The following is a 14,611-nucleotide window of genomic DNA, read 5'->3' on the forward strand; positions in this document are numbered from 1 at the left end:
AACCACCTCTCATTGGTCGTCCATTTGTTGTAAAGTGTGACTAACATTCATGAATTGACGGTTGGAATATGATTGTTTTGATTTAGTCATTTTAGTGGATAATATTTGAGTGGCCATTTTTTTTTTCAATTTCAATTGTTTATTCCTTGATAGAGGAAGCGGGATCCTAGTGCTGTCACTAGGTACCCCTGTACAATGACACCAGAAGCATCTGGCAAGTGTGACAAGTATATACAGTACAAATATTATAAAGGGGCTTACTAAAGCCTAAGGAAGGGAAGATATTCTTTTAACACATAATCAATGTTATTTACATAATATCTGGCCAGTATGGGGAGGATCATCGTGTCTCCGTCAGGGGGTCGTGGAGTGGTTGAGTGGCCAAAGAAAACGTTAACATGAGGCAGTATCCAGAGGTGACACCACTAATTTACATTAAGTGTCACTATATTGTATAGTTCGACATTTACTCTTCCATGGTAACGGTTCTCGAGCAAGGTTTGCATTCACTCTGTTATTATTATTATTATTATTGTCATTACGTATGGGTCAGTATTAAGTCTGGGAAAGCACAGAGTACATGATTTATTTTTAACTTAGAAATAGATGTGATGAAAAATATTGTACGGTATTTACCTCAGATGATTAACACTTAGGGATAACTCCATCGCTGTACCGTCTTTAACCCATTGCGTACTATGGATCTCTTTATGCTGAATAAAATCGTCAGGCGTTAGCCAAATAAAATAGTAAATCAAATAGTAAGAGTGCCGTCCATTAGTGAAAGGCTTAAGTATTTTACAAACATTATATGGACGTCACCTGCTCGCTGTCATAAGTGTTTGTCGTGTTGGTTACTTTCAGAACGGCAGCTGATACATACAGTACCTGTCTACAGCACCATACTATTATAAACACACTACAGTATATACATCATGGCTTGGTGAGCACCTGTGCTACCTTAGTGAAGGATAAAAGTCCCCTAGGACAAATAATAATAATTTGTTTAGTCATTATTTTTTATTCTTTGCTATTTACAGTTCATGAACACTTCTCTGGAAAAATATTACATTTATTATATTATAAGGCTGGAATACCTAACGTAACTTAACCTTACCTAACCAAATATAACGAAACCCAACCCAACCTAAACCTAATATAACCCAATGTAACCTAATACTGTATAAACTAATCTAATGTGACCTAACCTAACCTATTTTGCATTTTAACTGATAGGGTTTTGTCCAGGAGGTTTTTGTATATATATATATATATATATATATATATATATATATATATATATATATATATATATATATATATATATATATATATATATATACAGGTATATATATATATATATATATTTTTTTTTTCCTTGGGGGCTTTTGTCCTTAGGGCCTTATGTCCTGATCCCGTGCTACCTTCATCGGTTCTTGCAATCTGGTTACGCTGGTCCGAGCCGCCTAGTTACATAAGGTAACAGATTTACTTTGTGTTATTCATTCTTTTCCAGTTAGTTTGGAAAATTATCCAGATTTAAAAGGTAAATGTATTCTGTACATATCTCAACGTGTGTGATGCTTGACAACACGCCTTGAGTTGACTATATCAGCTTGTGTGAAATCGCTACATGACACCAAGCCTGAGTGACTGACTCCCCAGCCTGAGTCTGTCTCATATTTTCCAGAAACAAAACCTCAGAGATATGTAGTAATCAAGAAAGTTGACAGTGGAAAGTTAACAGTGAGAGAGAGGAAATGTTAGACAGATTAAGGAGAGGGAGAGATGGAAGAGGGAAAGAGAAGGCAGAGAAGGGGAGGAGGAACGACAGAGAGAGAGATTTCCGGGAACTGCTCCCTCCCCCCTATCACCCCTACTGCTTGTTGGGGGACCTGCTACCTACCTACCTACCTACCCTACCTTACTATTGATTCCTCTTGCTATCACCCCCCATCCTCTCCCCACTGCCCAAATAGTCACCCCACACCGCTGCCAGGCCTTCCCCTTTTGATACTTCGGGGCTAGGCTATTGCCAGTTACTCAAGGCAACAACTGTTGGTGCTAAACTACTGCTTGATTACTGCTGATGGTACTGAACTACTGCTGGTGTTACTGGACTACTGCTGCTGATGGCAGTGAACTGCTGCTGGTGATGGTGATAGACTACTGCTGATAGTGCTGAACTACTGCTGGTGCTAGATTACTGCTGTTGGTGCTAGACTACTCTTGTTGGTACTAGACTACTGCTGGTGATGCTAGAATACTGCTGGTTGTGCTAGACTACTCCTAGTGGTGCTAGACTACTCCTAGTGGTGCTAGACTACTGTCGTTGATGCTGGATCACTATCTCTTTTGATTATTCGGACGGTCAAAGAAATCATCCTTTTTTTTCGGACTGGCAGGTAGTATCTATTTATTTACCATCAAGTATCCTAGAGCCTAGCAGGTTGAGAGGAGGGAGGAATATACAGTTGTGGACAAAATTTCCTGGACACTTGGCAGTGTCTGGCATATACAGTAGGTACTTGAGGATCATTAGGTGAAGGGGATTGGAATTTTCTGTGTTAAGGATTTTTGTCCCTTTTCTAGTTCCCCCATAATATGTGATGAAATGCAGCGTTATTAGATATAAAATAAATTTTGTCCGGAACTGTACTGTACATCTCTGGAGGGGGACCATTATGTACTGATATGACTGAATCTGAATAACGTTCGCGCACACTCGCTTTACGCACACGATGATAATTATTATGATAGACATAGTGGAAATTAATTATAGGGGATGTGACACTGAAGACAAACAGACCTTGTGTAAATCAAGAAATTAGGTAAAAACAGGGGGTTACGGTATCCTGTATCTTCTGTCGTGCTTAACCTGAAACATCGAACGACGACTTAAAACGTGTTCCTAGGGTGGGTGTCGTGCATTGGTAAGCTTGCTGCTCTCTCGCATGACAGTTATTATAATCGTATTCCATAACAATTCCTTATCTATTTCGTCCCTATGTATTTTTATATAATGTTATCTCGGTTGTGCTTAGAATATAAAATGGTTCTTTAGTACTACCAGGTAGTAGGTAGTAGGCAGCTACTAAACAGGGAAGTACTACCGCCTGGGAAGATATTGGAAGCATAATGTATTGTCTAATGGTAGACCCTGCTTCCATATGGCGTCACGAAAATTGTGACCAAGTCCCAGGCTGCTGACTGACTTTGTGCTTTATTTACACACAATTGCAGGGTCTCACTTGTTTCTCTTACTACTGACAACACAACATGCATATATCGTTTCTCACTTTTGATCTTTTTTTTTAGATTTTATTATTTTTTAGGATTCCTTATTATTATTATTATTATTATTATTATTATTATTATTATTATTATTATTATTATTATTATTATTTTATTTTTAGTATTGTATTTTTTTATAAATTTTAATTACAGCACTATGAATTTTTATTATTATTATTATTATTATTATTATTATTATTATTATTATTATTATTATTATTATTATTATTATTATAATTATAATTATTATAATTATTATTATAATTATTATAATTATTATTATTATTATTATTATTATTATTATTATTATTATTATTATTATTATAATTATTATATATTCGCCCCCCAGGCCCTGATGTGGGTCAGAGACCTGTGCCCTAGTGGGCTAATCCCCATAAAATATACGATTTTTTTTTCAGCAGACTGATAATATGGTTGCCCGAAACATAAGTAGAATGCCCTAAAAAAATTATTACCCTAGGCTTACAATATGATAAATTTATTCTTTACCTTAAACCTTTGAATAAACAACGGCGTATTTTCTCTTATATACACCTCCCTACAGGTTGCTAACTACATACAACAGCGGAAAAACTAACTAGCCAGTGACAATAAATATAAACCTACAGAAGCCAGCTTTTTATAATATTATTAATATTTTTTTTTTTATTTAATGTTGGCTACCGGAAAATGTGGGTCCCGTATTCGGCCGCACACTCTGAACACCCCTGAACTGTATAATGGGATACGGTATTTCTTTCGATGTATTATATAAAAGAAAAATGACTATCTGGTGCATATGTTAAAGTTAACACTCGTCACTTCAAATAAAAGCCTTTTTGCTTTATTTCAGCATAATCATGGTACAGTTTTACATTGATGCCGATATTAATGGTAAAAATATAACTACACTGTTGTCATACTGCTGTTGAATAACATGCTGCAAATATGTGTCACGCCGGTTGCTTCACGACCCTTTATCCACCTCACAACTGAGGACTTCGTCATACTAAAGAGCCACCGCATGCAGCGTTGCTTACACCCTTGTAGTGAACAAGGTCTTCTATAGCCCTCTGTAATGAAGGGCGATAATCGGTTCTCGCGTTTCTTTTGAGGTTTCGGCGAATATATTTTTGCCCTCCAGCCTGTGTGGGTGCTTGTCAACGAATCATGCGGTCGTAACGCATTTACCAAGTCATTTTCGATTTTTTTTTTTACGGTCATTAACCCACTCAGGCACAGGTCATTTTTAATGACCCACATCAAGGCCTTGGGGGCGAAAGTATAATAAAACAACAACAATAATAATAATAATAATAATAATAATAATAATAATAATAATAAAATTAATAAAAATAAATAACAATTATAACAGTTAATAAAAATTATAAATAATAATAATAATGAGCCATAAATAAATTTAGAAAAAATGAAAAAATATCAAGAGTGACAAATACTGTATGTATATTGCGTTGTCAAAGTAAGAGAAACAATTGAGACCCTGCAATTAAGTGTAAATGAGGCAGAAAGTCAGATCAGCAACCTTGGACTTGGTCACAATTTTCGTGATGCCATATAGCAGCAGGGTCTACCATTAGACAACACATTATGCTTCCAATATCTTCCCAGGCGGTAGTACCTCCCTGTTTGATAGCTGCCTACTACCTACTAACTATAAATTATTAAATCATTAAAACTTTGATATCGTATTCGTGTTCTATAACCCTTGACCAGTGGTTCCCAAACTATTTCACATGGCACCCCATTTGCTTTTTTTTTTACCAAACACTCTCGTCTCCATTACATTTTTAAAAGTAAATTTAATAAACTTTTGATAATTTTTCACCTTGTACTCGTACTTATATTAATTTCAAGAGCAACTAATCCTTAAATGGATTAGGGCGTGGTTACAGGACAGGAAACAGCGAGTGAGCATTAACGGCACTAAGTCCCATTGGAGCAACGTCACAAGTGGAGTTCCCCAAGGCTCAGTACTTGGACCATTATTGTTTATTATATACATAAACGACATAGATATCGGCATAGACAGCAACATAAGTAAATTTGCTGATGACACTAAAATAGGACGTGTTATCAAATCTGACGAGGACTCGGCAAAACTACAGGAAGATCTAAACAAATTTTTCGAATGGTCTGAAAAATGGCAGATGAAATTCAATGTGGACAAATGTAAAGTACTCAGTATAGGAGATGTAAACAGGGAAACCAGATACCAGATGAACAACGATGCCATAGAGAAATCCGACTGCGAGAGAGATTTAGGAGTAATGATAAGTAGGAACCTTAAGCCAAGTAAACAATGTGTTTTTGCTCGTAACAAGGCTAATAAAGTACTTGGGTTCATACAAAGGAGTGTTAGTTACAAGACTAGCGAGGTCATCCTAAAACTGTATCTTGCTCTTGTGAGACCACACCTGGATTACGCAGTTCAGTTCTGGTCACCGTATTACAGAATGGATATAGAATCCTTGGAAAGAATTCAGAGGAGAATGACAAGACTAATCCCGGGCATTAGGAACCTTGAGTATAGAGACAGGTTAAAGCATCTTAATTTGCACTCCTCGAGAGACGTAGAGCGAGGGGCGACCTGATAGAGGTGTATAAGTGGAAGACAGGGCTAAACAAAGGGGACATTACAAAGGTACTCAAATTATCCAACCAGGTGCGAACTCGTAACAATGGTTTTAAATTGGACAAATTTAGATTTAGGCGTGAAATAGGTAAACACTGGTTTGGAAACAGAGTGGTGGATGAATGGAACAAGTTACCAAATATCATCATTAACTCGAATACGCTGAATTGCTTCAAACATAGGTTGGATGCTCATATGAGCAATAGGGGTTGGGTGTAAACGGGACTGCCCAGTATGGGCCAATAGGCCCGCTGCAGTTTCCTCCATTCTTATGTTCTTATGTTCTTATGTTCATGTATCGTGCTTATGGGGAATATTGAATTATAATAAGGAAAAAATCATGGTGCAAAATTAATATTGAAAATGTACAAATAGAAAAAGAATGTCAATATGCTGTAAATGTTTTTCACGTGGCATACGCTCCCCCACCCCCCCTCGTGCCAACCTGGCGTCCCCCAGTTTGGGAACCACTGCCCTACTAGACCATCAATATTATTTCACAGTCGTCCGCTTAGTAACGAAGAATATGTATGAATTTCGGTATATTACCCTCAACAAAATAATTATATCCTAATAATATCTTATTGGTAACAGATAAACAAATTAATAACATCGACACTGTCATAAGGCAAAAAAAAATATGGAAACAGCATATTCACAATTTATTTCAGTTAACCCTTGTACTTATTAATGTTTTGTTTGTTTTTTCTTTATACGGTACCATATTTATGATATGGCAACTTTGAAGCATTTGAGGTGAATGTGGGGTAGATGATTAGTGGGTCTCATGTTTTTGACTTGACTTTACCGGACAGGATTCTTTAACACGAGATAAGGTTTCTCAAGTTTTAAAATGCAGACAAAGTTACCTTGCTTGTTCTTACAATACTAAAAATTATTACTAAATCCTGACTTAGGCATACTTTAATACATTTATTTACTGTGTACAATTTGCTAAAGAATGTGATGACAGTTGTACGATGTGACTGGGGATTCCCAAGTTAGGCTTAGGTCTGCATTTTATACCCAGAGAAACCTTATCTCGTGCTAAAGAATCCTTTCTTTGTCCTTGCCTACTTTAACTCTTTATACTACAGTATATGGGTTTCCCTCTGAGCTGAATAAAATCGTCCGGCATAGCCAAATAAAATATTAAAAGTGGTGTTCCTCATCTTCATTTTCAAAGTCTTCCTTACCTTTGCTGTTTGCTTGAAGTCCTAGACAAGAGCAAAATTGTGCAAGGGGGAATTGGTTTTTCTCACAGTCACAAGATATTGTATTGGATAAAGATATTTAATATCCCAGTGGTGACACCCCTAAGCTGTTTTAACTTGTCTTTCTAATTTACAGTAGGGTTCACATATTTTTTTTTTTAATTTCTGCATCAAAATGATTTTTCCTTTGCATTAGTCAGTTCAATATATTGTAGTGTATAACTTTCCTGACTTAACTAATGGATTTTTTTGTACACAACAATTGATTTTTTTTAATAGCAGTTTAATACTGTACAGTAAAACCAGTGACCTGTTCTTGTCACCCTTGTAGTTTTCTGCTGGAAAATTACTCTTATTTTTATGCATTCATCATATAAGAGTACTGTACAGTATAGTATAGTGCATGACAGTGAGTAAATGGTGCACTTACTAATGCTTGATCATTTTTCAGGTGCAGCCAACATGCTGACGTGTCCCAACTGCCACCATGTGTTGGCGGCCCACTCCTGCTGCGGAATGACCTTAATGCCACCAGCCATGCACTGCCCGATACCCACAGCACCCAGTGTGTCCCTGGCGACTCCATCTCCTGGGACCCTCATTATGGGCCCCTCTCTAGGGGCCGTTCCATTCAACGCCAGTGCCACGCAGCAACCATCACCACTGGCCACCCCGCATGTCAGTGGACATATGTTCCACTTTCCATCACTTCACATGCCAAGTCCTGTAGTTTGTCACAGTTCCTGCCATATGGCGTGTCATGCAACAATGCACTCACACTGTGTAGGCACCTGCCGAGGAGCATGCAATGGAGCTTGGAGGTGGCCAGATAGTGGAGGTCAGATACCAGCTCAGACGTTAACTACACGTATGCACACATCAGGTGGGGGCATAGTTGATGAGAGTGCAGGAGTTAAGACAACACTGAGGGACATGCGAGACAGTTTCAGCTGTGTAAGAGATTGGGATGAAGATCATGTGTTGAGTGCAACGCGACAGGCTCTGGCAAAGAGTGGATGGTACTGGGAGCGATTGTCTTGGCGTCAAGCAGAAACACTCTTGCAAAGTACCAGTTTAGGTACTTTCATTGTTCGGGACTCGGCAGATACTAGATTTCTTTACTCACTAAGTGTGCAGACAGAACGGGGACCCACCAGTGTTAGAATCCACTATACTGGGGGTAAGTTTCGCCTCGACTGTGAGTCACACATGACATCAACAGTCCCTGAGTTCTCCCACGTTATCACCCTTATTGAACATTACATCCGCATAAATCGAAAGTTACAACGGCATGTGTGGGTAGATGCTGAGGGTAAGGTGTATTCGCCTATCACCATAAGGCAGCCTCTCAAACGAACTGTACCATCACTCAAACATTTATGTCGTTTATCAATTAATCAGTCATTTCACCGCTCTTGTAGCACTGTGTTCCTCCCTCCAACTTTGTCTGAGTATATTAATGAGTACCCATTTTGGTGCTAATAATGAAAGAGAACTTTCAGCAAGTTCTCCCATTGACTTTCTTAACAAGTGCTCACAAATTGCATGCCAATCTGTCAAGGCTTTGAGTGCTAATGGTGTTAACCAAAGCATGTAGTGTTAAAGTTTGAGTCCCAGATTAGTTACCTTTGTACCCTTGCAGCAAAACCACATAAACCACAGTACGTAATAAGTTGAACAAAAGGTAAACACAAAAATTTTATTCATGGTTTAACTGGTGGTCCCATTGTAATGGACCCCCACAGGAGTACTTGTTTGGGTAATCATCACAATGAAGCTAAAGGTGATAACAGAAAACTATCATAGAACCAATGGTACCTAAGGTTTTTCATCCCAGTGGGGCACTTGATTGTTAGAGTTAATTACTATCATAGCTGCAAGTGAACACCAGGCATGCAGCTAGCGGGTGCTACACAGCTGGTGCTTGTAGCAGTTACTAATGATCAAGTGGCCAATGATCACTACATTATCTCAGTTTCAAAACCATTCAATTTTTAGCTGAGATTATAGCTAAACTTATAGGAAACTATTTATAATTTACACTAACTAAACTTGTCACATATGCTAAGGTTTACTACAGTCTGCATCTGTGTGTAAATTGTCATTAGTTTAGTGACTATTCACAATATTCAGGGATTTGGAATGTTTATAAACCAATGATCTGAGAGGAGATTTTTCTTTCCAATAATATTAGGGTAGATATGTCTTCACAAGGCACTGTATGAGCTTCCAAGTAAAGTTAATTGGAATCTGTATAATTATTATGTATTATTGGAAGAACTGAAATTCAGTTATGCTGATGATTATAATTGACATTGTGTGATAATTGAAGTTTTTTGATGAGCTTTTCTCAGTTTACCAATTTTTTTTAATTATGTTACAGGGGTATTAAACTGAATAGCATGTTGTGCTCTACATAAACAAAAATTTATTCTGGCTATGTATGACCAAATAATGTGTAGGATACCTTCTGTCCAGGACACATGATGGTGTGCATATTAAGTTAATTAGAGGATTTGTTTTACATATGGTAATGTAATTATCTTCATTCAGCAACATATATTTCCAATGAATAATTATCTAAAGTAGTTACCCATTACCTCTTATATATAATTTTTTCTTGAATTAATGTGATACAGTGGTTGATATAATTGACAGTTATGGATACAGTATGCAGTATCAGGTATTCTCTTCATATCTCGGTTTGTTTTGTAATTATAAGGAAGCATTAAAAGTAACTCCAGTGTCGTCCTACAATTAAGTTCTTCACAGAAGAAGGACTTACCGGTAACATCTCTTTGGTCTTGTCTTAATGTAAATAAAGTCTCTTAATTACTCATAACTTCTATTCATACTCTTCTAATGTTTCTTTCAGTACAAATTATAAGTTGAATATTTTTATTTATTTATTTTTATTTTTGTATTTATTTTTTATTTTTTGACGGACCTGTTGATAGTAGCCACAGACATGCAGTACAGCAGAGAACTACACCCTTATGGATTTATTTTCTTATGGCAGTTCTTGTATAGAGGGGGGGGGAGGTAATTAAGAATAATGTACCTATATTGGTTTATAATGTTTCTTTGCATTTACTTATTTATGAATTTTAATATGAAAAATGTTCAAATTGTTTGTTTTAATTTAGAGGAGTCTTTCCTCCTTTAATGCTTCCATTTACAAGCTTGTAGATAGTTCTTTGTAAAGTGTTTTAAGTTACAATACCTGTGTAAATATGCAGACTTCCTATGGACTGAACATATCCTTTTTTTTTCTCCAAATATACTGTATAATGGCAATGGCCAAAAGTAATAACATTTTAGGGTGTTTTACAATTTCTAGAAAACTTCTTAAAAGGCATTGCTAAATACACTCATATTTGTTATTTTTCAATATTATATGTGAATCTCATATAGGCTTAGATAAACTAAATCAATTTGCATCCATTTATGAGGTGCCAAATCAAAGAGAATTTAGTTTTCATATAACCAATGATATGTCGTACGTCCCTCTGTGTAGCACTTTAGGTACGTTTCCCTCTCTGTACAGTGTATTAGGGTAGTTGAGCTGTAAATATAATCCAACCTTCTTTTATTGTAAGATAATCAGTATCATGTTATGCTTTTTATATTTATCTGTATTTTTGTAGATTTCGAGTTTACTTAGTAATCTGTGAGCACATTATGGAAGGAGGGACCAGACTGTCCATGGTAGAGAACTTGGCCAGGCATAAAGCAGCAGCTGCCTCTAGAACCATTCTTGTTATTTATACAGGGTTATGTAAATACTAATTTAATTTGCCTATGAATAAACTCTTCCATTTTTACATAATGATATTGATAAAATAATTATTGCTAGATATAACCTCTTGCAGTAATTGTGACGCTAATCACACACCTGCCTAGGTCAGGTAAACCATTAACCAGTATTAATGCCACTCTGGGATCAGTAACAATATCACCAGTTTACAATTATTAGGAAGATGAAATGATGTTTGTTTCGTTTTCATTAGTGAGAAATATCAGTTTTTAATTAAACAAGTGGAAATTTACTTTTAAAAATATTGTTTAGAAAAGTGGGTTGCAAACATATCTCACTAAAAAGTTATGAACAAATAAGCCATAATTTAAGTGAGGTTCAACAGGTAAAATTGGATTATGAAATTGTCAATTGATATTTACAACATTACTGTGTATCGCCAGTAAAGAAAATCTCAATATAGTTGAGTATTGAATTTCAAACTTGTTAGCTTTTCTTTACCAGTGTTGCACATTAGAATCGTGTGTGTGTATATATTCTTATTTCATCTAAGAGAAGATAAGTGTTTAATTGACAAAAACAGATATTTTTAGATTAATTTTGAACGATGGATTAGTCCCCCAAAAAATTTACTGGAAGACTGGGAGAATAAATTTTGTATATGGTACTATTATTTGTATATTATCTCCAAGAACAAACCAGTCTACTTTTCATGTGGTACAATGACAGTCATTTTATCTTCCTGGGATTGTTATTGATGCAGAGAAATTATGATGTTAAACTTTTTCTTTCCCATAGAGTACAGACCCTAGGAGAGAGTAACCCCACACCTCAACACAGACCTGCACTCGCATAGAACCTCAATTTATAGTAAACCATCATCATTTATGTTAACCATTTACTTAGGGGTCATGTAACCCCCTACAACCATTTCTTTAAGTCATGTAAGTCCCTACAACCATTTCTTTAAGTCATGTAAGTCCCTACAACCATTTCTGTAAGTCATGCAAATCCTTACAACCATTTCTTTAAGTCATGTAAGCCCCTACAACCATTTCCGTAAGTCATGAAAATCCTTACAATCATTTCTGTAAGTCATGTAAGCCCCTACAACCATTTCTGTAAGTTATGAATATCTCTACAACCATCTCTGTAAGTTATCAACATCCCTACAACCATTTCTGTAAGTCATGTAAATCCCTACAACCATTTATGTAGGTCATGAAAATCCTTATAACCATTTATGTAAGTCATGAAAATCCCTACAACTAGTTCTGTAAGTCATGGGAATCCCTACATCTTTCGCTTCGAGTAGCCTGAAATTCTGGTAGACTCATAAACCTCAGCTAATGGTAAAAATTTTCAACTGTTCCTTGGTCTCTGTTAGTGTCACACATCTGAACATCATAACGAAATGAAACAGTAGAGAGAACTTAGTGTAACCAGTTGTAGATTAGCAGCTATGATGCCACACAATCCAACAACTGTGTATGGGTAGGAAACATCTACCCTCTCCTCCCTCTTCTGGGTAAGGCTTCATATTCACATGTAGTTAGTTGTTTATTAATTTATTATGAAGAAAATGCCTTGATTTTTTTTTTGTACCTTAAAGTGCTCCCATAATGACTTTGAAGTACTGTAGTATATCTTCCAAATAGAGTATTTCAATAGTCCTGATATTTAATCCTGTGTGACGTGTACTTTTTACGCAATATATGATTAACAGGTATCTACTGTATTTTTATACTGTCTTGTTTCACAATAAAGTATATTGATGTAATTTACCACATAAACTTTGTGATGAAGCTTTACCCAAGGCTAACAGGTGCTGCAGAAGATCACTGTGGTACGTAGTGTAGTTCTTACGAAAAGCAACTTTAATATTGGAATTATTACTGCTCTTCTGATTTATGATTGGTTAAAAGTGTACCAAATGAAATGGAATAAAACTTTTAATAAATAAGTATGTCAAGTACACTATTGCAATAAAGAGATATTATGGTATGCTAATTACAGTGATCTTTGCACACTTGACTCTTATGGTGCAGAATCTTACTATGGTGCATAAAGTGCATTTGGTGGTGTTTACACTGATAGATCATAATACTCGTGATAACTAACGTCTTTATTACTTTACATGTAATTAACAATCTAGAACTGTCTGTAAGGAAGCATTTTTGTTTCGCTATACAATAATTGTATTTTGAAACTTTTATAATTGAAAAGTTCTTTAGCCCTTCTATAATATTTATTTTGAATTTGTTGTATGACTCCTGAGTAGTTCCAGTATAGTGTTTTCTTGTAAATTATCTCTTGTGTTCTTTATAAAAAAATGAAAGTTACAGATGATTTGGCCAACTAGCACTGCAGAAGAAAACTTACTTTGACAAAACTAATAGTACAATTAAGTAGGTTTTATTTTGTGGTAAAAGATATTCTTCAAAAATATAATCACAGTTTCCCCTCAAATTTCATATTTTGTGATTGACTCTTACCCAGAACTTAGTATGAATTAGAAATGTATGTTTGCTACTAAGTATACAAGGCAAATAGTAAAGTCAATTATTTTACTTCCGACACATCTTTGATTATTTTTAACATACAGGTACTGTACTACAGTAACGTGTTTATGTACAAGTGTTCTGCTATTGGTGATGGTCATGATGGTGATTAGTTGCTAGTAATTCACACTTGGTGTTAGGTCTTTGAACAATGGGCTCAAAGTGAGGCTGACATAAGTAATGAAGTACAGTGTAGTCTGCATTTACGCGGTCAATTCAACCCGTGGAGGCCCGCGTAAAATGAGAAACGTGTAAATGAAATAACAGAACATATGGGATTAATTAAAATAGAGACTGGGCCGACCCCCAAACTCCACTTTTTGCCGACACAATACGTACGTTGTAGTAAAAATAGTATCTTAACTTTATGATGGTATGCACACACACATAATATATTAGATAAATATCAATAAGAGAATAATATACTGTACCAGGTAAAAGAAAAATCAAGGTTTAACACTTATGTTAGGTTAGAAAAAATCAAGATTTAACACTTACGTTAGGTTAGGTTAGAAAAGATCAAGGTTTAACACTTACGTTAGGTTAGGTTAGGTTAGGTTTAACACTTACGTTAGTAGACGAGATGGGTCGGCATACGTTCATTGGGGCTGGTTCCGAGGCAGAGGGCAGATTACTGGCCCTCAGGTGAATCACCATCACTATCCACCACAGTTGTGAGGGCCTCCCTGACAAATCCCTCAAAGTCAACATCACTGTCACTATCACTGGCTTCGGCTGGCTGTGGTGGGTTGCAGGCAAAGAAGTCTGTGATGTTACGCTGATGGCTAGTGCTGATGTGTTTGTGATACATCTTGATGTACGGCTCCATAGTCTGCAACAACTGGTTATAGAAGACTTCATAGCGGTGATCGTCAGGGTCGTTGGAAAGGACGAGCTTGAGTTTCTCTGCAAACTTGATGGCATCCTTTACATTACCATGTGTTAACTTATGTTCTTCTCGGGCTGCCGCACCACCTGCATCTTCACTGACGTCATCGTCTTCCAACATCTCGTCGGCAGTCACCTCAGGATCCCTGATCACTTCCATAATGTCTTCGTTGGTGGTCTCGGAGAAGCCTGCAGCTGTAACACTCTGTGCAGCTTCTCTTGCAAGGTCCACTGCCACTGCAAC

The 14,611-nt window shown here is 36.4% G+C and overlaps 1 protein-coding gene across 1 annotated transcript; it reads left to right on the top strand.

Annotated features, from left to right (window-relative positions):
* Positions 1-6,168: 6,168 nt before the first annotated feature.
* LOC121872930 lies at positions 6,169-13,774 on the top strand. Its single transcript, XM_042376061.1, has one exon. It carries the CDS (start codon positions 7,579-7,581, stop codon positions 8,641-8,643), a length of 1,065 nt encoding a protein of 354 aa, XP_042231995.1. The 5' UTR covers positions 6,169-7,578; the 3' UTR covers positions 8,644-13,774.
* Positions 13,775-14,611: the final 837 nt, after the last annotated feature.

The sequence above is a fragment of the Homarus americanus genome, unplaced genomic scaffold, assembly GCF_018991925.1.
Source record: "Homarus americanus isolate GMGI-L3 unplaced genomic scaffold, GMGI_Hamer_2.0 scaffold11022, whole genome shotgun sequence".
NCBI classification, from domain to species: Eukaryota; Metazoa; Arthropoda; class Malacostraca; order Decapoda; family Nephropidae; genus Homarus; species Homarus americanus.

Coding starts and splice junctions, on each gene's coding strand:
- LOC121872930 (XM_042376061.1), top strand. CDS start 7,579: ATGGTGCACTTACTAATGCTTGATCATTTTTCAGGTGCAGCCAACATG.